Source organism: Tubulanus polymorphus, chromosome 6 (genome assembly GCF_964204645.1).
Source record: "Tubulanus polymorphus chromosome 6, tnTubPoly1.2, whole genome shotgun sequence".
Taxonomy (NCBI): Eukaryota; Metazoa; Nemertea; class Palaeonemertea; order Tubulaniformes; family Tubulanidae; genus Tubulanus; species Tubulanus polymorphus.
Genome location: NC_134030.1, coordinates 21,196,991 through 21,223,176, shown reverse-complemented (window position 1 = coordinate 21,223,176; position 26,186 = coordinate 21,196,991). Strand labels below are relative to the sequence as shown.

At 41.3% G+C, this 26,186-nt stretch overlaps 1 protein-coding gene across 1 annotated transcript in view; it reads right to left on the bottom strand.

Annotated features, from left to right (window-relative positions):
- LOC141906777 (poly(rC)-binding protein 3-like) overlaps positions 1–26,186 on the bottom strand; it is a 140,305-nt gene that overhangs the window by 17,691 nt on the left and 96,428 nt on the right. The window contains exons 5-10 of the mRNA XM_074796141.1: positions 16,883–16,906; positions 14,880–14,912; positions 11,718–11,834; positions 11,221–11,352; positions 8,262–8,390; positions 1,220–1,345 (exon numbers count right to left, since the gene is read on the bottom strand). Coding sequence (XP_074652242.1) covers positions 1,220–1,345; positions 8,262–8,390; positions 11,221–11,352; positions 11,718–11,834; positions 14,880–14,912; positions 16,883–16,906 — 561 coding nt within the window. The remainder of the gene's footprint in view (positions 1–1,219; positions 1,346–8,261; positions 8,391–11,220; positions 11,353–11,717; positions 11,835–14,879; positions 14,913–16,882; positions 16,907–26,186) is intronic.

Below are 26,186 nucleotides of genomic sequence, written 5' to 3'. Positions count from 1 at the left end.
CTTTTAAAATCTGGTTGACCAAGTTCCGTAGTGACCCAGTAAGAGAGCTGTGTGGTTTGATAGACCTTACCCCTTTCAGTGCTGACTGATAAATACCCAAAATTGCAGCAGATAAAAATTCTCCAGTGTGTTGAATAACTGGCGCACCACTTAAGTGTGTCTATACACCACGGTGCAGTGTATCATTAGTTACTAATATTTCATTTTTTTACAGAAAACAACTAATCAATACACCACGATGCGGTGTATCAGCCAAGTCAAACACCAATTCATACACCGCACTGGAAGGGTTAATAGTCGAAATTATGGGTGATCTATAAGACAACTATGGTGCCCCTGGGTCGTGGATATCGAAAACCACAAACCGATGCCCTTTTGATAATTCCCCCATTGAGGATCGTCTCGTTACCAGTGCATGCACATTGAATCATTCTGTTAGTAATTAAGACATCAATTAACAGAGAATTTGTTAATTACGACAAATATTCTTCCGGTGGACTCGTCACAAAAGGTGTAGTATGATGTTCAATGTGAAATAAGCGTGACATAACTTAGAGGTCATGGGTTTCCAAATTAGGACCACGTTAAGTATGAAGTCAAGTCCCAATAAGTCATCTTAAAACTGCCTTATGAGACCACAATCAGCTCTGCAAGTTTAAATCCCGACCGGAGACTAATTAGATTCAAATCTCAGCTTAGATCTTAAGACCTGGCCCCAATTGCGATGTCATGACTTAAGTAGCTTAGGCCGCGCTTATCTTAAGACTGGTGGCCTAGCAAGTTACACACGAAGTTTGACCACTATGACATAAACCGCGATCACACGGATACGATTCGGCCCGGGGCCAAACCAGACCCGAGTCTATTTGGCCTGTACTTAATTTACAGGTAAATCACTCACTCAGTACTGATATGCTATCAAAATGATCCTGTAGCAAGTGAGGTGAACCACTTCTGGAAGCATTTAGCATTCACACGATAAGATGACCCGTGCTTTAATTTTGCACGGGCCCGGGTCCGATGTTTCTAATGAGGCTATTGTCGAACAGGCATGGACCCATTTGGCGGCAGTCTAGGTGAAAAACGATCGTGTGATCGCGGACGTATAGATGAAAACTGAAATTCACTTCGGGATAGTGTCGGCGGCGATGGATTTTGTGACGAAAAAAAAAAAACAACGAATTCTAATTTCAGAACCGATTAAAAAATTCACACTCACCTCAGTCGCTTGATGGGGGACTGTCGCGAACGGGCTTTGAACGGCGTATGCTTGGCCCCCTGCGAAGATGACCGGCGGCATTGGGGGTTTTGGACGGTATGGGATGGTCGCACCCTTAGGAGGGGACTGTAGGAATAAAGGAAGGTCAAAGGTCATGAATGTGAGGAAGATAGAAGTACAAGAGGCCTAGTGGCAAGCGGCGACCTCTGGTGGCGACGCGCCGGCTGAAACACAAAATGAAAATCGAACATACTCTAAAAAGCTGCTTGCGTCTCGTCTGAAACTGAAAATACGCGGTCAATAATGAAAAACGTGAATGATGATTGAGGCTTTCATCGCACCTCGTTATAACGGAATCTCAACCTCAGGCTTTGCATATACTTATGCGAAGTCGCAAAATTGGCTTAACCCTTTCAGTGCTGACTGCTTAATACCCAAAAGTGCAGGAGATAATTTAGAATTCTAAAAAAAATTCATCCCATTGTGTTGTACAACGGTAATACCACTTAATCCTTTCAGTGCTGACTAGTGAATAACAGGAATACCACTATAGTGCGTCTACACCGCGGCGCGGTGTATCGTTAGTTACTTATATTTCACTATGTTTGACAGGTGCTGCCATCTTTCAAGAGATAATTACTAATTACTGATATCATCAATAGTGCAGTGTACTAGCAAAATCCATCGCCGATTCAACACCGCACTGCGGTGTAGACGAACTGAAAGGGTTAAGTGTGTCTACACCATGGTGCGGCGTATCATTGGTTACTGATATTTCACTATGTTTGACAGGTGCTGTCAGCTTTCAATAGATGAAATTGCTAATAACACCAATACACCGCGATGCGATGCGCTGTACTAACAAAGTCATCACCGATTAATACACTGCACTGAAGTGTAGATGCACTGAGAGGATTGAAACTTCTCGAGACCTGTCTAAGCCTTCAAACCAAAATGAGCATAGACTGGTCTGATCTAAAGTCTCCAACAGCTTATCAAATGAAATAATTTCCGTAAGAACAAGGTCTGCGCTGAAAGCTTTCTATCATCAAAAGGTTGTTCTTTACACATTCAAAGGGGTCCTCTTTCTAAAAACGACAGGCCCTTTCATGAACCCTTCTATTTATCGAATATTCAAAATGTAGAAAAATTAAAGTATGCCAGCGGGAAAATGGATGAAACTAAAATCTTTACGGGGGGCGACGGGTACGAGACATTGGCATTGAACATAATAGGGGTGGCAGGTAATGTTTTAATTTTTGATGAATATTTCTTTTAAGTATAGTAGCTCAAATCTCATGATCTATATTCTCTTTTCTCATTAACACCACAATACTTACTTACCCCAGATTAGAAGCAGGGATATGGGATATATAGGTTTAATCGGGATTTTCCTACTTTTTGGTTTCGCTTTTAACATGGTTTTTTGCCCCGATTTAAAAAGAAGTTTTTCCCATAATTTAGATCCCACTTTTGTCCCTTTAAATTCTCCATTGTTTAATGCAAACTAGGCTTTTCCTTGCGTCACACTTTTGGACTAGGTTTCACAATGATTTAATTTTATTCTGTTTCACATTATCCGGGTTTTCCCCTATATTATCGAGCTAAACAGTGCTTTACCATTACATAAGTTTAATTCCAATATCATTTTGGTTTTTTCCTTAAAGATTTCACCTTAAACTGGTTTTTCCTCTCACATGAGAAATTAACCAAACCCATAAAATGGCGCCACCTACTGGCCTATGTAGTCAAAATATCAAAATTTGATTCAAACATTATTAAGAATAATCTACGAATTCAAAGATTCGATTTTCGAGTAAATATTTCCAAAGTCAAATTGTTGCTTGCAGGGGATTGTGATGTGGTTAGAGATAGAAGCAGGCCATTCGGAGTAGGATGAGAATTTTCATTTTCCGCGTCCATGACAGAGAGAGAGAGAGGAGGAGGTCGAGGAGGGGCATTAATATCCAAAACGATGATCCCCCTATGACATCATCAAATTGCCAAACAGTGATTTTTTTTCTAAAGACTCTTCTAAGAAAAGATGTTTGCTTCTAATAAAAGATGGTTGTCAGTAGATCACCCCACGACATTATAAAATTGTCTACTAGTGATAATGAAGTAAACTGCCTCCATAAATCCCCCTATGACATCAATTACCTACTAGTGATTTGATCTACAGGCACTTCTACAAAAGATAGCTGCCTCCATTAATGCCCCTATGATATCAAATTGTCTAGTCGCGATTTGATCTTTTGACACTTCTGGAAAAGATGGCTGCCTCCATGCATCCCCCTATGATGTCATAAACCACTTCTGGAAGCATTTAGCATTCACACGATAAGATGACCCGTGGCTTTACACACACATATGGAAAGATGGCTACCTCCATGCATCTCCCTATGACATCATCAATTCAAGGCTTCCCTGTCCGCTATAAAGATTTTTCATGGAACAAAAAGCACCGTATGACATCATCAAATCAAATTGACTACTAGGGCATTGATCTATATAATCAGAAAATGTGGCTGCCCCTATAATTCACCTTAATGACATCATCAATTCAAACCTCTCCCTCTCTCTTGATCTTTAAGAAGAATTTTTTGCCTTTACTTTTTTTGCAACAATCGGTATATCTTATGTTATCACGTGATTATACATAGGTCATTAGTTTTTAGTTTTGGAACGGAGTATACAGCGTGATAATAACAATAATAATAATAATAATAATAATAATAATAATAATAATAATAATAATAATAATAATAATAATAATAATAATAATATCAATATCATTCGTAACCGGTAAAAATTAAAACACAATGGATGCTGGTTTTAATTGAACATATATAACTTATATATCAACCCAATGGGAAAAGGGGGGTGAGTGGGGGTCAGGCATCGAGGGGATAGGACTCTCAATTCCAAATTCATATCCATTTGATTTATAGACTTTGATGATTCAGAAGAATATCGAATAATTTAATGCAGGTATTAATCTGAGGACAGATATCAGACATTTTATCACTTTCAAAAACTGATCGTCCACACTTCACATGTGTTCAGTGCTTCACATGAGACATTTCTAATTGAAAATGAACTAAAAACATCAGATATTAGACATTTTATCAGCACACTTTCAAAAACTGATCATCCACACTTCACATGTGTTCAGTGCTTCACCTGAGACATTTCTAATTGAAAATGAACTAAAAACATCAGATATTAGACATTTTATCAGCACACTTTCAAAAACTGATCATCCACACTTCACATGTGTTCAGTGCTTCACCTGAGACATTTCTAATTGAAAATGAACTAAAAACATCAGATATTAGACATTTTATCAGCACACTTTCAAAAACTGATCATCCACACTTCACATGTGTTCAGTGCTTCACCTGAGACATTTCTAATTGAAAATGAACTACAAACACCAGATATCAGACATTTTATCAGTACACTTTCAAAAACTGATCGTCCACACTTCACATGTGTTCAGTGCTTCACCTGAGACATTTCTAATTGAAAATGAACTAAAAACATCAGATATTAGACATTTTATCAGCACACTTTCAAAAACTGATCGTCCACACTTCACATGTGTTCAGAACTTCACCTGAGACAATTATGTGAAAATGAACTACAGATACCAGAAATTACACATTTTATCAACACATTTTTAAAGCTGATTGTCTACACTTTAAGCAATAAATGCTGAATGTCTGGTTCCCGGTTGCAGATTAATACCTGCATCAGAAACCGGAATCGTCCCTTAGCAATGAATTCGGAATTTCCCAAAAAGGAATCTTAAGACATTTTCATCAGGATACCAGTATGGTATGTTGAGGAGACCTGCAGGGTGTGGCGGGCTAATCGGTAGATTTGTATCATTCCAGATATAGAAGGGTTTTGATTTTCATCACCATGCTATGTTTTGGAGTTTTGCGGCGGTTTTTATTGTGTTTTATTATGTTGTTGTTGTTGTTGTTGTTGTTGTAGAAAGGGGTCTGGGAGATAGAGAGTAGTTATTAACACAGGGTCTAGCAGATCCAGGCTATTCCACAGCTCGAGAGGACACCTGCAGGGAAAAGAAGACACTAATTATCATCAAGCTTATTAAGGAAAGGTGTTTACAAGAAATTTCTCACATCGCTGAGTCATCAATTCTGAGTCATGCCTTCATACGCTAATCTGGATAGAACCTGAACTATGGGTTCAGAGTCGAAACAAACCCACACAACTGCACAATTGGATTCAGTTTCAAATTAAACCCACACAACTGTAGAACTGGGTTCAGATTCAAATTAAGCCAACACAACTGTAGAACTTGATTCAGATTCAAATTAAGCCCACATAACTGTAGAACTTGATTCAGATTCAAATTAAGCCCACACAACTGTGGAACTTGATTCAGATTCAAATTAAGCCCACATAACTGTAGAACTTGATTCAGATTCAAATTAAGCCCACACAACTGTGGAACTGGGTTCATATTCAAATTAAACCCACACAACTGTGGAACTGGGTTCATATTCAAATTAAACCCACAACTGTAGAACTGGGTTCAGATTCAAATTAAACCCACACTACTGTACAACAGGGTTCAGTTTAAAATTATACCCATAAAACTGTGGAACTGAGTCCAGATTCAAATAAAAGCCACATAATAGCGGAGGAACTGGGTAAAAAGGTCTGCAGTCAAATTAATCATATTATTGCAACTGAAAGATTATTTATGTATTTCCTATTTTTTCTGTGAGGTTTTCAGGTTCGGCGAAACTGAGATGTGAAAAATTTCAAACGGTAAAATATCTAATCAAGGGTTTAATATAATAATAATAATGAGAATAACAAAATGAGTGATTTCAACAGGCATTGAACCCGACAATAAGAGAGCAGTGAACAGACAGTTTAAACTGAGTTCATTTCACAGAGGCAAATATGGTTGACCCAAATTTGGAGTAAAACTATACTGAATGGAACCTGAACTAGGTTCAGAGTAAAATTAAACCCATACAACTGTGGAACTGAATTCAGAGTCAAATTAAACCCACGCAACTGTGGAACTGGATCCAGAGTCAAATTAAACCCACACAACTGTGGAACTGAATTCAGAGTCAAATTAAACCCATGCAACTGCGGAATTGGGTTCAGAGTCAAATTAAACCCCCACATCTACTGTGGAACTGGGTCCAGAGTCAAATTAAACCCACACAACTGTGGAACTGAATTCAGAGTCAAATTAAACCCACACAACTGTGGAACTGAGTCCAGAGTCAAATTAAACCCATACAACTGTGGAACTGAATTCAGAGTCAAATTAAACCCACACAACTGTGGAACTGAATTCAGAGTCAAATTAAACCCACACAACTGTGGAACTGGGTCCAGACTCAAATTAAATCCACACAACTGTGGAACTGGGTTCAGAGTCAAATTAAACCCCCACATCTACTGTGGAACTGGATTCAGAGAAAAATAAGTTCCACACAACTGTGTAATCTGTGCACTGCTCTCTTGGACCTACGGGGTAAAAATATTGGATGAAACAATGACAACAATTTGGACTTCAGCCAATACTCGTCAACACCGCGATCAATCCATTAATTAATTAATGAGGTAAAATTCGACATTTATTGATCTATGTCTCGTCACCAGACGGCGCCAAATGAAATGACAACACGGAAGAAAATGATTGAATCAATTACAGGTGAAGAAATTCTTTCCCGACAAAAACAAATCTTAAAAAGACGAGGGACGAGAAGAAAAAGACGCGAGAAATTTGATGCTGTGAAATGTGGAGACATTGTTATTTCTGGGGCCTGGCATTCTCAAATCATTTCATATCACGTCAACCGGTGTTTGAATACTGCGAATTCTGTGGAAATGGGGAACTGACAATGCTGCTGTGGCAAGTGAGGATCCACCAGGTGTCGCTAGTGTGCAGTAGGACATCAACTACTGCGGCAATTAACGATTCCACTTGTGGCAAGTGAGGATCCACCAGGTGTCGCTAGTGTGCAGTAGGACATCAACTACTGCGGCAATTAACGATTACACTTGTGGCAAGTGAGGATCCACCAGGTGTCGCTAGTGTGCAGTAGGACATCAACTACTGCGGCAATTAACAATTACACTTGTGGCAAGTGAGGATCCACCAGGTGTCGCTAGTGTGCAGTAGGGCATCAACTACTGCGGCAATTAACAATTACACTTGTGGCAAGTGAGGATCCACCAGGTGTCGCTAGTGTGCAGTAGGGCATCAACTACTGCGGCAATTAACAATTACACTTGTGGCAAGTGAGGATCCATCAGGTGTCACTAGTGTGCAGTAGGGCATCAACTACTGCGGCAATTAACAATTACACTTGTGGCAAGTGAGGATCCACCAGGTGTCGCTAGTGTGCAGTAGGGCATCAACTACTGCGGCAATTAACAATTACACTTGTGGCAAGTGAGGATCCATCAGGTGTCACTAGTGTGCAGTAGGGCATCAACTACTGCGGCAATTAACGATTCCACTTTTGGCAAGTGAGGATCCACCAGGTGTCGCTAGTTGCAACTCATCAATTCTCTCTAGATTTTAATCAAAATCGGATCAAATTTTCTTCTCTTTGTGTAAATCAATTATCAATGAAAACTATACCAAACACTGACAGTAGAAAAGTGTGAATGTTTTTTAGACTTGTTTGATGGTGATTATTATTTGGATTCACGATTCTTAGAAAATCTAGACTTCTAAGTTGAAAATTGACAAAGAACTAATTTCGACTTTAACATATAAGACGTGACTATTAGTAACGACACCTGGTGGTCGGTTACGGTATTACACATAATCGAAATCTAGTATTCAAACGCCGGATAACATCAACGAACCTTTTGAGAAAAGTTCCTAAAAATGCGTACATTCAAAACATCTTCAAGTTCTCAACGCATGCAAATTTATGCAAATATATTCACGAAGACTTAATCCCATCGAATATCTGATGTGGGAATTTTCATTTTTCGACCTAATTTCGTATTTTTTTTATATACGTACCTCAACCATTACGCAGCATATGTGGTAGATACATTGAGTGATGGCGTCAGCGTTGCCGGAGATAGTGACCGCTCGCTCGGTTGAGTTCGGCAACATTTCACTGGCCACTTGCACCGATGCACCGGTTGTCTACATCAAATAGAAAAAAAAGATGAATTAAAATTCAGTGTTCCCGATAATCGACCAAATTCCGAGACTTCTTTCTGACACCTTGAAGGGGGGTAAAGAAAAGGGCATTTATTTATATTTTCACGCAAAGAAATGAAGAAATTCACAATTTCACGGCCATATTTTGGATAATTCGCGCATGAGAATTGCCTTTACGAAAATAATTATGGATTCAAGTAGTAACGACTCAAATACGGTAATCAAAACCATTACATTACGCAAATGAATGTCCGTCTCATTTGCCACGTGTCAATAAACTTTTCAATTTTGACCGAATGAAGTTCCAATCCCTGTCCCGATCGATTTTTTGCTGCTGAGGAATTCATGATTCTCGCAAAAAAAAATACCGAAGAGATTCACAAAATCGCGCTGTTTTTTTTCGGGAAATAACAGTTCTCCAGAAATCTAACGTTCCCCGACCTAAATTCCGTGACTTTTATATTATAAAATGATAACAATGGTGAAAATGAGGGAAAGTTTCAGATTGAAACGCTACGAACAGATGTCTTTTATGACGCGTTACCCAAAACAATTAATATACCCCGTAATACCGTGTAACACCCTGTTATACTGCCGCACTAAATCGCGTTTGCTTAAACCGATTGCGTTGAGACGCCCGGATTTTTTTGCCTGCCAAATGCACCTGCCTTTAAGACTAATCTCTCAGATTTACCGGTGACTAACTCGAGGGCCTAGTTGCAAACAGTCATGATTTATAATTCGGAAAGTGGTCTTCATACTTTCGACTAATGTTAAGCAGTTTCGCTAGCCGTAGAACCGCAGAATGTCACTGGACTCCACAGTCCGAACGTAACTGATGAAATTGACTCCACAGGTTGAAGAGTCATGGCTTAGATTTAAGAATGGTCCGAGAACATCTTCTATAACCAATCTTAAGACAATCCAGACCGAGGCTAGGTTTCACAGAAAATTTAAACTCAAATTTTTGATGTAATTTATGATGTAATTTTTGATTGGTTACTTCATGTTTCAATAAGGACAACAATTCAAACTTAACCGTTTTAGGCTTAGACTAAGCCTGCTTTAGTTCCATAACCAATCTAACAACTTAAGCCAATCTATGCTGATTTCGGTTTTATGATTATTCTAGCAACTTAAGACCAGTCCAAGCTCATTTTGGTTCTATCACCAATCTCACAACTTTAGACCAGTCTAAATTCATTTTGGTTCTATCACCAATCTCACAACTTTAGACCAGTCTAAATTCATTTTGGTTTTATAACCAATCTCACAACTTAAGACCAGTCTAAGCTCATTTTGGTTCTATCCCCAATCTAACTACTTAAGACCAGTCTAAATTCATTTAGGTTCTATCACCAATCTCACACCTTAAGACCAGTGTAAGCTCATTTTAGTTCTATAACCAATCTCACAACTTAAGATCAGTCTAAGACCACATTTGGATTTACGTCATGACTCTAAAGCAACTGGGTCACTGAGTTCAAACCTACCCATTTGTGAATCTAGGCATATTTGAGACAATGTTATTGACACCTCTGTATAACTGAAGTCAAGATATACGCATAATGCATTTCTCAAATTTAGAAAATTAGAAAATTCAGCCTGGACGTAATCTGCAAGGAATATTCGACTTGAGACGCAGAAAATGTCTGCGCGACTTCCGACAAAATATCAAACGACTTTTTTTCTAGTGACGCGGTAAAAGCGGCGTGCCGTAAACGGAAGCCCGCTAATGCCATAATTACGACTCGCGAATTTAAAAGTTCATCTTCTTCTAAAAACGTAAAAGTATCACTTGTTTTTTTTTTCGTCGTGTCGGGCGTTGGTTGCAAATGTCACGAGGCGTGGTTTCTTTTCTATTTTGACGCGACGAGAAAAAGACGGCTTCTCTTTCTGTTCTGAAAAGTTTTTTTTTTTCAATTTCTATCAAAACCGTTTGTTTTTGGTTCGGACTCGAGTTCTTCTCCGGACGTGGTTCTTCAATCACTTCTCTCCCTCTACCTTCTGTTTATCCCTTCTCTCTCTTCCCCACTCACTCCATTTCTACGTTAAACAAATTCCCATTTCAAATATTCGACTCTTAACTTGCATTTCGAAGTCATCTCCCGTATTTAATAACTGCCCTTTTCTTTTATCAAAGCCAATCCCTATTTCAAGATCAAAAGAGATCTGTCCTTTTTTGATAGTGAAGTGCCCATTTTCTACCCCTCAAAAAAGCTTGGCACGGGCCTGCTCTATACTTCCCATCCCTCTCTCCCCCATCCCTCTCTACTCTCTCAATCTCACCTCTCTCGATCTCACCTCCCACCTCTCTGCTCTCTCAATCTCACCTCCCACCTCTCAACTCTCAATCTCACCTCCCACCTCTTTACTCTCTCAATCTCACCTCTCTCGATCTCACCTCCCACCTCTCTGCTCTCTCAATCTCACCTCCCACCTCTCAACTCTCAATCTCACCTCCCACCTCTCTACTCTCTCAATCTCACCTCCCACCTCTCTACTCTCTCAATCTCACCTCCCACCTCTCTACTCTCAATCTCACCTCCCACCTCTCAACTCTCAATCTCACCTCCCACCTCTTTACTCTCTCAATCTCACCTCTCTCGATCTCACCTCCCACCTCTCTGCTCTCTCAATCTCACCTCCCACCTCTCAACTCTCAATCTCACCTCCCACCTCTCTACTCTCTCAATCTCACCTCCCACCTCTCTACTCTCAATCTCACCTCCCACCTCTTTACTCTCTCAATCTCACCTCTCTACTCTCGATCTCAATCTCACCTCCCACCTCTCTACTATCTCAATCTCACCTCTCGAATTTCTTTTATTTTCGATCCTCCCTTGCCGATTAACGAGCCGCACTGACTGGCTGGAATCACTAGTCGTACGGTCACCGGTTGTTTCGTTAAAGTTCCGCCCGCGTTCGCGATATTCTGTAAATCCTGTAACGAAGAAAAACAAAAACAAAAAATTTTAATCTTCAAATTATCAACGTTTCAACCCTTTCAATGTGACTACACCGCACTGCGGTGTAAAAATGGGCAATGGACTTAGCTAGTACACCGCATCGGGGTGTATTGATGTTATTAGTAATAAGTTTTTTATCTCTATTGAAAGATGGCAGCACCTGTCAAACATTGTGAACTATTAGTAACTAATGATACACCGCACCACGGAGAAGATGCGCTCTAGTGCACCGAGGGAGAGTTTTTCAAAAATTTTCGAAATTTTGTCCGGCAATCTACGGTATTAATTAGTCAGCACTGAAAGGGTTAATAAAATTCTCAGCAAACAAATTATATCTTACTTCTTCGAACTTTTTGCAAATCATCGAGAACGCTCTAACAATGGCGTCGGTTGCGCCCATCACCGTGACGATTCGCTCCGGACACGAGTTGTCCGATATGTTTATTTTCGCTCCGCTCTGAAACGAAAAAATTGCCAAAAAATATTAACAAACTTTTTTTCTTCTCGCTCCCAAAAATCTTTCTTGAAGAAATTAGAAAAAAGAATTCAATCAATCGCGTAAACCTTTCATCGAATTTGGCATCGAAAAAACAAAAATTAAAACATTTTTTTCCATTAAAACGCGTCAATTTCGAAATCTATTCTTAGAATTCGTTACGAATTACTTTGTCGAGGGAAAATACGCGACGCAATATTTCGCATCCTTGAAAAGCACTTCAGATGATTGCGCACGCCCACAAAAAGTCAATCAAATGACAAAGCGATTTGAGCACGTTATTTGATTCTCGATAAAAGAGTCGCTAGGCGTTAGAAATGACTCTTTGTTCCGCGATGTATAAAAAAATCGAGATGAAATTGGATGGAAGAAAAGGCCTATATATATATATATATATATATATATATATATATATATATATATATATATATATATATATATATATATATATATATATATATATATATATATAAGACGCTAAACATGACTTGTTCATTACTGATTATTGGTCTGAATGGTCTTAGCCCATTTGACTTCTATCACCAATCTAACTACTACTTAAGAGAGGTGCTACATGCTAAGTTCTTTTAGTTCTATAGGCAGTCTAGCAGCTGAAGACCAGTCTAAGCTGATTTTTGTTCTATAATCAATCTTACAACTTCAGACCAGTCTAAGCTGATTTTTGTTCTATAATCAATCTTACAACTTCAGACCGGTCTAAGCTCATTTTGGTTCTATAACCAATCTAACAGCTTAAGACCAGTCTAAGCTCATTTTGGTTCTATAACCAATCTAACAACTTAAGACCAGTCTAAGCTCATTTTGGTTCTTTAACCAATCTAACAACTTAACACCAGTCTTAGCTGATTTTGGTTCTATAACCAATTAAACAACTTAAGACCAGTCTAAGCTCATTTTGGTTCTTTAACCAATCTAACAGCTTAAGACCAGTCTAAGCTCATTTTGGTTCTATAACCAATCTAACAACTTATGACCAGTCTTAGCTGATTTTGGTTCTATAACCAATTAAACAACTTAAGACCAGTCTAAGCTCATTTTGGTTCTTTAACCAATCTAACATTTTAAGACCAGACTAAACTCATTTTGGTTCTTTAACCAATCTAACATTTTAAGACCAGTCTAAGCTCATTTTGGTTCTTTAACCAATCTAACAACTTGAGGCCAGTCTAAGCTCATTTTGATTGTATATCATATCTACTAACTTAAGACCAGTCTAAGTAAGCTTATTTAGGGTAAACTTCAGACCATCTTTTTTAGTAAAGCCTGAACTTTATTTTCTTATTCCCTCGAAATCAATTTTCTCAAATATATATATATATATTCGGATATATATATATAACAATGAAATCGACGTCGAGCGCGATCTATTATCGAAAAAAACTGAACCGCCGAAGAACATTTTCTAATCTGGGCAAAATTACTCGGGCCATAAATAACCGGGCGTCGCCTCGCTCGCTCGCGTGCGTGCGGGTCGTTAATATCGCGAAAAAACAAACGCCGTAAAAATCAACCATCGCCCGCGACGACGACAGCCGGCATTGTTACAACTTCCCGCGGCGCATGCGCGCGCGACCGCCGCCGCTAATTAAGAAACGCCCGCAACAATGTTTATTCGAATAATATAAATCGCCGCGGCAATCTTTTAACCGCCGAACGTAACGAGTTTGACAGCTGCGACAATGCGGCCCGCCGTCGTCGCTAAGCGCGTCCTTAGTTACGAAACAATCGCCGACTACGACGATGACGGATACACGGCTCGACGTCGAGAATGACCGTAAATTAATGCGATTTAGTGAAATTGCGTACGTTCCGCCGAGATGAACCAGCCGCCGATTGCGCGCCGGTTAATAGTGATACCCGGTTAAACCGTTCGGTGTAACTTACCGAACAGGAACCGATTCCACGGTGGAATTGAGACCTGAACTAGGTTCCACAGTGGAACAGAGTTTTTGACCTTGTCTCATCGATCTGGATTCAATTCCACTGTTTCGGAACTAGTTCCAAAGTTCTGAACTAAGTTCCACAGTTTTGAGCCAAATTCCACAATCAGAATCCAGTTCCACAGTTCTGAATCCAGTTCCACAGTACTGGATCCAGTTCCACAGTTCTGGATCCAGTTCCACAGTTCTGAATCCAGTTCCACAGTTCTGGATCCAGTTCCACAGTTCTGGATCCAGTTCCACAGTTCTGGATCCAGTTCCACAGTTCTGGATCCAGTTCCACAGTTCTGGATCCAGTTCCACAGTTCTGGATCCAGTTCCACAGTTCTGGATCCAGTTCCACAGTTCTGGATCCAGTTCCACAGTTCTGGATCCAGTTCCACAGTTCTGGATCCAGTTCCACAGTTCTGGATCCAGTTCCACAGTTCTGGATCCAGTTCCACAGTTCTGGATCCAGTTCCACAGTTCTGGATCCAGTTCCACAGTTCTGGATCCAGTTCCACAGTTCTGGATCCAGTTCCACAGTTCTGGATCCAGTTCCACAGTTCTGGATCCAGTTCCACAGTTCTGGATCCAGTTCCACAGTACTGGATCCAGTTCCACAGTTCCGGATCCAGTTCCACAGTTCCGGATCCAGTTCCACAGTTCTGGATCCAGTTCCACAGTTCTGGATCCAGTTCCACAGTTCTGGATCCAGTTCCACAGTTCTGGATCCAGTTCCACAGTTCTGGATCCAGTTCCACAGTTCTGGATCCAGTTCCACAGTTCTGGATCCAGTTCCACAGTTCTGGATCCAGTTCCACAGAACGAACCACATTCTGGGCTAAGTTTGGAAGAGTTGGTCCGGGCTATGAGATTTTGAATTTGGTCTAGAAATAAGTTTAAACCTAAAGAATGGTCTTAATTTGTTAGATTGGTATCTTTAAGACCCTAGTGCAATTGGAAAACCTATTTGGAAGGGGGGGGGAGTTAAAACCAAGAGCTTATTTTAGGGAGGGGGCGATCCTCACCCCTCACCCAGTTCCACCCGCATATTCAAACTTACCTCTTCACGGAATTTCTTTACATTGTCACCTTTCTGAAATGCACAAAAACGACAAAATTTGTTTTTTAACACGTTTGTACACTAAATACCTGGCATTCGAGCCTGTGGCCCGGAAAGCCAGGTCTTGGGTTCAAAACCCTGTACATTACTGCAGTGTCCTCGGGCGAGACACTTATCCTCATTGCGTCTCCACCCAGGAGTAAATGGGTACGTGATTCCTGAGCGGCACAATGGGGTGGAATTTTTTTAAATTATCTCCAGCAATTCTGGTATGAATTAGTCTGCAATGAAAGGGTTTAACTCATCTATTTGTCAAACTCCCAACTGCTAATGAGCAAATATTTGTCTGTCATCCAAACATCAAATCCGTATATCAATGCCCCCTGGTGGCTGGAATCGAACCAAATCTGGAATGCCGCCTACGTACGCGCTTCCTAATTAGGAGAGCGCGGGAATTCCTCTCCCGCCCCGCCGGGTCTCCGTAACCGCGGGTCGTTATATTCTAACAATAGCATCGTCTAATTAAGCCGACGAAAGTCTTTTTCGCGGACCTCGCGGGCACCCGCGGGCCCGGACTTTCGAAACGCGGTCTAGCGCGTGATTGTTTTTCCGCGACTAATAACCCGCCGGCCGGTCGGCGTTGTATCTCCGCGTTTATCGAGCTCGTAATGAAGTAGTCGTCGTTGCGCGGCGCACTGCGAGGCCCGATTGCTAGATGAAAGATGAAAGAGATTGCCCCGGCTAACTTCAGGGCGAGACGCGCGCGCGTGACACGACCGAATACACCCCCAGGGCCGACGTTATACGACCAGTTTTCGGCGTAAAGCTAAGAAACCAATCTCATCTATTTATGGCACACAATGATGAACTTCAGCGGAATTTTCACAATTTTTCACCTCCTTAACCCTTTCAGTGCTGACTAATTAATACCCTATAGTGCTGGAGATAATTTGAAAATTCTAAAAAATTCCACCCTAGTGTGTTGAACAATGGGAATACCACTATAGTGCGTCTACACCGCAGTGCGGTGTATCATTAGTTACTAGTATTTCACTATGTTTGACACGTGCTGCCATTTTTCAATAGAGATAATTACAAATTACTACTTACATCAATACACCGCAGTGCGGTGTACTAGCAAAATCCATCACTGATTTATACACCGCACTGCGGTGTAGACGCACTGAAAGGGTTAACACTCTTTAATTCAGTTTTAGTAATTTCGCTATGTAATGTTGTCCATTACCTGTCAGAAAATTCAGGGGAAATCAACATTTACTATGATATACAGGAATCAGCTCAATTCCTGTTGATTTCCAGGTATAACAAGTTCGTTAAATTGTTGTAAACACACTACGCTTTCATACGATATAAGATTTGCTCAGGTGGGCCACCAAAATCAGGACCTTTTTTTCGCCTCCCTCCCCGTATTCATCCAGACTTACTTGGATATAATTGAGCGCTCAGATCCGTCAATGGTCACACTACAAGGCCTACTCGAGAATTTCAAACAGGAAGATCTGTACAGAATTTTGAAGTTTAGGATGTCTTAATTATCATCATGAAATTTGCCCGGTTTCGTCACTTTCCAGAAAGAAATCTGATGAGAAACTAGGGTATTTCTTCGTGTGGCTTTATCATAGGCTTTTGGGTACGAATCCCCACAGTGTTTGTGTTGCTGATGAGGAGTTAAAGCTGATTTGGCCGGCTTGAGGATTATAATAGGCTAAGAGTTGATTCTCCTCGAGTTCATCCCGAGAACTGAATTTCGTAAATGCTGGGCCAAAATGATCCTAGCCGGAAACATTTCGGATTCTAATCATATATTGAATCATTACCACGGTTTTTCAATCAGGTGGTTGATAACCGGGTTAACCTGACCTTAAAAATTGACTTTGATATCCTGTCTACGAAGCCATAAACAGAATAAGTTAATCCATTAGGAGAATCCAAGTCATTACTCACTCGCCAGGGCAATATTCTATCGTCGTATTTATACTTACTTTTCCGATTATGCTGCCGACTTCCTGCAAAGACACAAAAGAAAAGAAGGACATTAATAACCGGTTTAAGAATAGAAATCGAGATTCATAAAATCTGTCCACGGTAAAAATTCAGTCAGTTCTTTCAAAAAGGCTGCGTTGTTATTTTGAAACGAGAGCCTGGATTTAGCTATATAAGCCGGTTCGACGTTGCAACCTGGGTGAAGAACTTGAGGAACTGGACTCAGAAATGTGGAACTAGATTCGGAACTGCGGAATTTGATTCGGAACTGTGGAACTGGACTCAGAAATGTGGAACTTGATTCAGAACTGTCGAACTAGATTCAGAAATGTGGAACTTGATTCAGAACTGTGGAACTGGACTCAGAACTATGGAACTAGATTCAGATCTGTGGAACTGGACTCAGAACTGTGGAACTAGATTCAGAAATGTGGAACTGGACTCAGAACTGTGGAACTAGATCCAGAAATGTGGAACTTGATTCGGAACTGTGGAACTGGACTCAGAACTGAGGAACTAGATTCAGAAATGTGGAATTCCAAACAATGAAACTGGCTAAAAAGAAAAAAAAAAATTTCCAATTTTTCTAATTAATAAGCGGTGAATTCTAGTCACGTAAAGTCGTTAAAGCTGTCATTTTTTAATTAGTTAAATCAAAAGAGTTTCGTCGACCGCATCATTTCCACGAATATCGCCGTAACGCGTTTGTATTGGCTAATCACAACTCGTGAGAGAATGCGGTAATTAGCATAGTTACCTATTACTGAATACAACCGATAGTGTCATTGAATAAATACTGAGAACAGAGAGAGAGAGAGAGAGAGAGAGAGAAGATAGGGAAGATGTAGAGAGGAAGAGCAGTGAGAACCAGAGAGAGGAAAGCGAGAGGGAGAAAGAGAGGGCGGAGAGAGGGAGGGAGAGGGGAGAGGGAGAGAGGAGAGTGAGGGAGAGGGGAGAGGGAGAGAGAGGGAGAGCCAGGAGAGGGAGAGAGCGAGGGAGAGGGAGAGGAGGGGAGAGGCAGAGGGAGAGGATGCGAGGGAGAGCCAGGAGAGGGAGAGGGCGGAGAGAGGGAGAGGGAGAAAGAGGAGGGGGAGAAAAAGAGAGGGCGGAGAGAGGGAGAGGGGAGAGGAGGGCGGAGAGAGAGATAGGGAGGGTGGGGAGAGATTTAGAGGTGAGGGATAGGGGAGTGAGGGAGGGAGAGAGGGTGGGGAGAGGGAGAGAGAATGAGAGGCGAGGGAGAGATATGAGAGAGCTGATATCGAGAGGAGAGGTAGAAGGGAAAGGTAAGGGTGCTAAAGATATAACAGATAACTGTTAAGAAACACGAGGTAGGCAGGGACAGGGGGTTAAGGCGAGCAGTTTCTTCGAATAAGCCCTCATAAAGTACGCGATCATTCGAACGAAGATAATTTCGCAACAATAAAAATCCTCTTCAAAATAGCAACCGAACGGGAGAGGGTTAACATCTTTGTAAATAACGCAAAAGCAACGAAACCGTTATAATCTGGAATCATCAACGTTTTAAATAAATAATGAAGTGGAAATAACCTCCCCATCCTCCCGCAGCGCTGACGTCCATTTATTCGCCGCGCGACCTTGACAGCCTCTGCCGGCTTCTGAACAACAGGAAATATCAGCGACCGGCTGAAAGAGCGAACGCGACCTGCGCAGGAAATATAACGAACTTCGTCGTGAGCGCGATACAAATGCACCGTAGTCCGTTCTAAGCCTTCTAGATTAGTTCTGTTTGAGTAGATTTTACAGATTGAGAAAAATATTGTCTAGATTAACTGCGGACATTTTCAGAGACTGTTCCTGACAATCAGAGATGGTTGACAGCTCTGTGTGCATCAGGGGGGACAGCTAAGTATTTTCAGAGACTGTTCCTGACAATCAGGGATGGTTGACAGTTGTGTGTGCATCAGGGAGGACAGTAAAGTATTTTCAGAAACTGTTCCTGACAATCAGAGATGGTTGACAGCTCTGTGTGCGTCAGGGAGGACAGTGAAGTATTTTCAGAAACTGTTCCTGACAATCAGAGATGGTTGACAGCTCTGTGTGCGTCAGGGAGGACAGTGAAGTATTTTCAGAAACTGTTCCTGACAATCAGGGATGGTTGACAGCTCTGTGTGCGTCAGGGAGGACAGTGAAGTATTTTCAGAAACTGTTCCTGACAATCAGAGATGGTTGACAGCTCTGTGTGCGTCAGGGAGGACAGTGAAGTATTTTCAGAAACTGTTCCTGACAATCAGGGATGGTTGACAGCTCTGTGTGTGTCAGGGGGGACAGCTAAGTATTTTCAGAGACTGTTCCTGACAATCAGGGATGGTTGACAGCTCTGTGTGCATCAGGGAGGACAGTAAAGTATTTTCAGAAACTGTTCCTGACAATCAGAGATGGTTGACAGCTGTGTGTGCGTCAGGGAGGACAGTGAAGTATTTTCAGAAACTTTTCCTGACAATCACAGATGGTTGACAGCTCTGTGTGCGTCAGGAAGGACAGTGAAGTATTTTCAGAAACTGTTCCTGACAATCAGAGATGGTTGACAGCTCAGCGCTCATCAGGGGGATGGCAAAGCAGCCAAACACAGTTAGATAACAACCAATTAGGACAAAATCCAGCGAACACGCTTTTTCGAATTCAATACAAGCCGAATTAAGGAGCGTTGAAGGAGATGATGATGATGATGAACGCTCTCTCCGAAAGAGAAGACTTATTAGACACTGATATAACTGCGGAGGAGATGGATTCAGTTGTTACGAAGATCAAAGTCGAGAATATTCCATCTCGATGATATCATAGTCACCGAACAGACCGTTGATGCTAATGTTACATAATGTTAGATACATGAATAATTCCCGGTGGAAATTCCTTCTTTTTTTCTAAGTGAAAATGGATTTGAGTCACAAGCTCATTCTCACATATAGGCTGAACTGAGAAACCAGGTACTAGCTTAAAAGACCAGTCTAAACTCATTTTGGTTCTATAACCAATCTAACAACTTAAGACCAGTCTAAGCTCATTTTGGTTCTATAACCAATCTAACAACTTAAGACTAGTCTAAATTCATTTTGTCTATAATGAATCTATTCAAGCTCCCTGTTTCCATATTGAAGTTTAAATATGTCGTCCGCCTGTCAGATTATTGATTTTTAATTTGTCACTGGACCTGAAATCCTCTTAACATCAGGACGGCAGCATCAGCAGCATCGGCAGCATCAGCGGTGACGGGTTCATCCGATCAAATACGATATCTCCCGTCTCTATTTCCGGATTAGAAATAAATCCTCAATTTCGATTTCTCCCGTTGAAATCGGCGTTCGTTGGAATACTGATTGATTGACTCGACTCATCGACCGTTAGAATCGAAATAAGAACTCTGGCAACTTGTTGCTATTGCAAGTGAGGATCCACCAGGTGTCGCTAGTGTGCAGTAGGACATCAACTACTGCGTCAATAAAGGATTCCACTTGTGGTAAGTGAGGATCCACCAGGTGTCGCTATTGTGCAGTAGGACATCAACTACTGCGGCAATAGAGGATTCCACTTGTGGTAAGTGAGGATCCACCAGGTGTCGCTAGTTGCAACTCATCAATTTTTTCTAGATTTTAATTAAAATCGAATCAAATTTCCTTCTCTTCGAGTAAATCAATTATCAATGAAAACTATACCAAACACTGACAGTAGAAATGTGTGAATGTTTTCCTTGGCTATTTGATTATAATATTTGGATCAACAAGTTCAAAAATCCGAGTTGTCAATAATTTAAAAAGAACAGATTTTGATTTCGAGATCAAAACAACTGTTATTTACACTGACATCTGGTGGTCGGAAAACACACTTTCTAGCTGCCCAACGTTTCAGTAAACTGGAATCCTCTTACAGAAAACATGATCACATCTGTGAAAACAATAAGGAGTGAGAACTTGTGTTTTATCACCGGCCAGACACAGGTAAGCAGGCCAGCTGATAAGTGATAAGATCCCCATTGGTAAACACAGATGCAGTGATGCGAGTGTAATCTAGCAGGTGTAATCCTGGGTTAATCCGATTACATGGTCCCGTGTGAATGGATATTGTTGTTATGACATCCTATGCGAGTCATCAATTCTGGATGTTCTGAGTTAAAAATGGACAGAGGATAAGAGAGGGAGAAACAGAGAGGGAGGGAGGGGAAAGAGAGAGAGAGCGAGAGAGAGAGAGAGAGAGAGAGAGAGAGAGAGAGAGAGAGAGAGAGAGAGAGAGAGAGAGAGAGAGAGAGAGAGAGAGAGAGGGAGGGTGGGAGGGAGGGGAAGGAGGGAGAGTGAGAGTGAGAGGGAGAGAGATAGGGAGAGAGAGAAAGAGAGAAAGAGAGAGAGAGAGGGAGAGAGAGAGGGAGAGGGAGAGAGAGAGGGAGGGAGGGAGGGAGAGTGAGAGAGAGCCAGCCTTCCTTCCTTCCAGTAATCTTCATAATCAACACCCGCAACCGCGCGCATGGCAAGAAAGGGTTAACAATTTCAGCCAATATTCAAATGGTAAGAAAAAGACGATAGTAAAAGATCCCCCCGAAGCTAATCCTCGCGATTCCATTACGCAGCAATTATGAAATTTTCCCCGTCAATGGCTGTAAGCAAATAGCCTCTTAACGTACGGCGTCAGGTACGATGTCGATGTTTGCCCGCTTTTAAGACGGTTTGTCTTACGCAGCCGCGTATGTGCGTGTACGTATGTGCTCACGTACGTACCGGAGTTTACGTACGTGAGCTTCCAACCGTCGGCTTAATGAAAAGCTTTTAAAAAATTGTCGCCGGCCGAACGCGCGGCACGGAAAAATGCCCCTAAAGCGATTGGCGACGCCGACGAACGGGCGCAAGTTGGCCGGCAATACCAGTATGTAAATATAGATCATCATTTTCATCATCATCATCATCATCGGGAGAGGGGGTGGGGGGACGGCTAAAAAGGTTAGTCGAAGATAAATGTAAATCTGAAAGGTGCTGAGGGGCAAGCTTGAAGGGGGTCTTAGGTTCGAAGGGATGTAAGAGGTGCCAAAATGTTACGGGCGAATGGGACAAAAATATCCGCGCTCCGAGGTAAAAAAATATCAAAAGCTCAGACCACTATTTTCAAAATCTTCAATATCCTATAGTTAAAACAAGAAATTCAAGAGTTTAGTTCATATATAAGCGCGTAAATTCAGGGGAAATCCTGCTTATGACTCAAAGGCCAGCGTCTTAGCTACGCATTGAAGTGGTTTTCGCCCCACATACCCGACCTAACTTTTGAAATAATCAAACCTTTAGAAAGGAGGGGTATCCCAGTACAGGTATGCCAGTACATCCGAGCCAAATATCTAAGGGAATCCCCCACCGTGTTCGGTACCTTTTCCCCGAGGAAAAAAGGTCAAGGAAATCCCCTATTTCGTCATCAATCTATCTCGCGAGACCAATGGATTCGAGCGGTTATTTTTCTCTTTTTTTTTTGCGAATTTTGCGAATTCTAGATAACGATTTTTCAATTTTCCGCGTACAATCAGCCGCTCGTCGAATTCTAATAACTTCACGAGATCGTGACGAACCGGTACGAAATCTGGAATCCGTGAATGAATGAAATTCAGTCTATCTCGCGCAACTACCGACTCGACAATACATCAAAAGGCTGAAATTCGAGGGATTCATTACGAGAAACATGTTGTGGGAGGGTTTTACCGTGGAATAACTCATCGTCAGGCTTTGGTTTCTATCCGTTTGCAAGGAAGGTTGCATGAAACAAGGATTATCATATAGAGATAAAAACGTATTAAAATTTTAGACTTCTTTGTCGTAAAAAAAAAAAACAAATTCAAACTTTCGGGACTTAAAATGGTGTGATAGAAGCGTCAGCGGATATTTGGAGATTCTAGAACAAAGGGGCACGGCCAGTTTAAAAGTGACCTCTAGTCTTAAGACTGGTCTCAAGTTGCTAAGATTGGCTATAGAACGCAAATGAACTTAGACAAGTCTTAACTTGTTAGATTGATTGTAGAATCAATTAATTATAGTATCAAAATGAGTTCAGACTGGTCTTAAGTTGTTAGATTGGTTATAGAACCAAAATGAGCTAGACTGGTCTTAAGTTGTTAGATCGGTTATAGAACCAAAATGAGCTTAGACTGGTCTTAAGTTGTTAGATTCGTTATAGAACCAAAATGAGCTTAGACTGGTCTTAAGTTGTTAGATCGGTTATAGAACCAAAATTAGCTTAGACTGGTCTTAAGTTGTTAGATCGGTTATAGAACCAAAATGAGCTTAGACTGGTCTTAAGTTGTTAGATCGGTTATAGAACCAAAATGAGCTTAGACTGGTCTTAAGTTGTTAGATCGGTTATAGAACCAAAATGAGCTTAGACTGGTCTTAAGTTGTTAGATCGGTTATAGAACCAAAATGAGCTTAGACTGGTCTTAAGTTGTTAGATCGGTTATAGAACCAAAATGAGCTTAGACTGGTCTTAAGTTGTTAGATCGGTTATAGAACCAAAATGAGCTTTGACTGGTCTTAAGTTGTTAGATTGGTGATAGAACCAAAATAAGCTTAGACTCATATAGTCCTTACTGGACAAGGAAAATAAGGCTGGGAAATCATAAACTACAGGACTATTTTACTGTAGTGAAGTTCAAGTTCAAGTTGTCCACAATTAAACCCAGGATCCAGTTCCACAGTTGTGAGTTAGAGACTCTTAGCTAAATAAGTTCATTTTCAACGAGTTAACTGACGAGTCAAATCTTAACTCATAAACTGCCGAACTGGTTGCATGCCGAAACGGACCAGAAAACCCGGTTCGATTGCGACCGAATCCAAAAACGAAACCGTCCTCGCGTGAAATTCTTCGAAGAGCTACTACGAAGTCGAAAAACCGGGCAAGACGCAAACATCAACGACCGGCGAACGACTTCAATCATTAGACACGTCAATTACTCGTCGAGAGATTAGCCCCGTACGCTAATGACTCCGGAACCACTACGGAAGTCATGATGAAGTCGCGCTCGTACGTACGTCGTTGCGTCGTTGCTATCGTTTCTCGGGGACAACGAGATAATCCTAATTCCGACCTTTTTCTTCCTTTTTTTTCGGTTATTAATAAGGCGTATCGATATATGAAAGGAACGAACGAATACGTTTTTTATCTATTATCTAGACCGGAGAGCGCGAGAGAGGGAATGCCGGAAATCACTGAATCTTTAGAAGAACGTACCCGCGTTAATAAACGTCTCGTACCGTAGCGTCGGTCGCCGTCGTCGTCGTCGTCGGAAAATATGAAAAATTCTATCAGAAAATTTGATGGCATTCGCTAATGACATTGTTCGTATTGAGATAACGTCGATTAACCCTCTAGAACGCGGACGTGCGCTCGCATGAGTAGAATTAACCCTCCATTCGCTATAACCGCAGATGACTTAACCCTTTCAGTGCGTCTACACCGAACTGCGGTGTATGATCAGCAATGGAATTCGTAAAAATGGGCAACGGACTTAGCTAGTACACCGCATTGAGGTGTATTGATGTTATTAGTAATAAGTTTTTATCTCTATGGAAAGATGGTAGCATCTGTCAAATAGGGAAATATTCAAAGCTAATGATACACCGCGCCGCGGTGTAGACGCACTATAGTGGTATTCCCGTTATTCAATTAATCAGCACTGAAAGGGTTAAGCTACTTCACAGGGCATTGCTTGTGATTTCAGTCACCGAGTCCGTTGACCGTGATTTCAGTACCGCCGAGTCCGCTGACCGTGATTTCAGTATAGATTTAGTCTGACTAGTGTTGATTTGTAGTCCCTCATCAAACCCGCCGTAAAAAATTCTTCAATCAGTTCGATATCGATCAGTTAAACTTTTCCATTGTTCGCACAATTATACGTGAATTCGAGATTTCAGAGATTTTCGCAAATGTTTCGTACGTTTGATTTTTTCATTTTACTACGGGATCTCTAGTCAACGTTTTCAGCAGTGATTGTTTTCGATAATTATGATTTTCAGAGAAAAATTGATGAAGAAAGTCGCCCTACGGCAAACAATCGACATCCAACAACTCTGCTAGGTGAAGTTTAAAATGAATTTCCCACATATTTACCGCATTATAGAGGAAAACTGACTAAATTCGCAAATATTTCCAGAAATTCCCCCCGAGTTTTCCCAATTTCTCGGTCGTTTAACCCTTTCAGTGCGGTGTACGAATCAGTGATGGATTTTTCTAGTACACCGCACTGCGGTGTATTGATTTAATTAGTAATTACTAATTATCTCTCTTGAAAGATGGCAGCACCTGTCAAACATAGTGAACTATTAGCAACTAACGGTACACCGCGTCGCGGTGTAGACGCACTATAGTGGTATTCCCGTTATTAAACACACTAGGGTGGAATTTTTCAGAATTTTCAAATTATCTTCAGCACTATAGGGTATTAATTAGCCAGCACTGAAAGGGTTAACCAGTTCTAAATGTCAACCGCTATGTTAACCACTGGTTAACTTAAACCAGTTTCAATAATCTATATGTCAGTTTGAGCCCAGTTGCTAGAAATCTTTCCGAGCATCCTTCCGAGATTTTTTTTTTCCAACTATGATTCAGCGTTTAACTCCGACAGTCTGACGGGATGAGTAGGTGAGGGTTAGGCAGCGCGAAGGGAACGGGATTTTTCCTATATCAGCCAATCATGTTTGAAATAACTATCACTGGTCCATCAATCAAAATATGTTCGCTCAGCGTTTAAAACATCAATTCAAACACAATCGCTACAAGTGCAGGTCACTGACCCCCTGATAGACCGAGCTGTCAACACAGCTTGATTGATAAATAACTTCTTCTGCAAATGATAAATCATCAGGGATTTGACTAGAAAGAAACTACTCAACTCAGCAAACTAGAGGTTGATATTAGCAATTGATTGGGTAAACTATAGACTTCTCACTTCAAGGGGAAAATGAGGAATCAACCAACTACTGCGGCAATAAAGGATTCCACTAGTGGCAAGTGAGGATCCACCGGGTGTCGCTAGTGTGCAGTAGGACATCAACTACTGCGGCAATAGAGGATTCCACTAGTGGCAAGTGAGGATCCACCGGGTGTCGCTAGTGTGCAGTAGGACATCAACTACTGCGGCAATAGAGGATTCCACTTGTGGCAACTGCGGATCCACCAGGTGTCGCTAGTGTGAAGTAGGACAGCAACTACTGCAGCTATAGAGGATTCCATTTGTGGCAACTAAGGATCCACCAGGTGTCACTAGTGTGAAGTAGGACATCAACTACTCAGCAATAAAAGATTCCACTTGTGGCAACTGAGGAT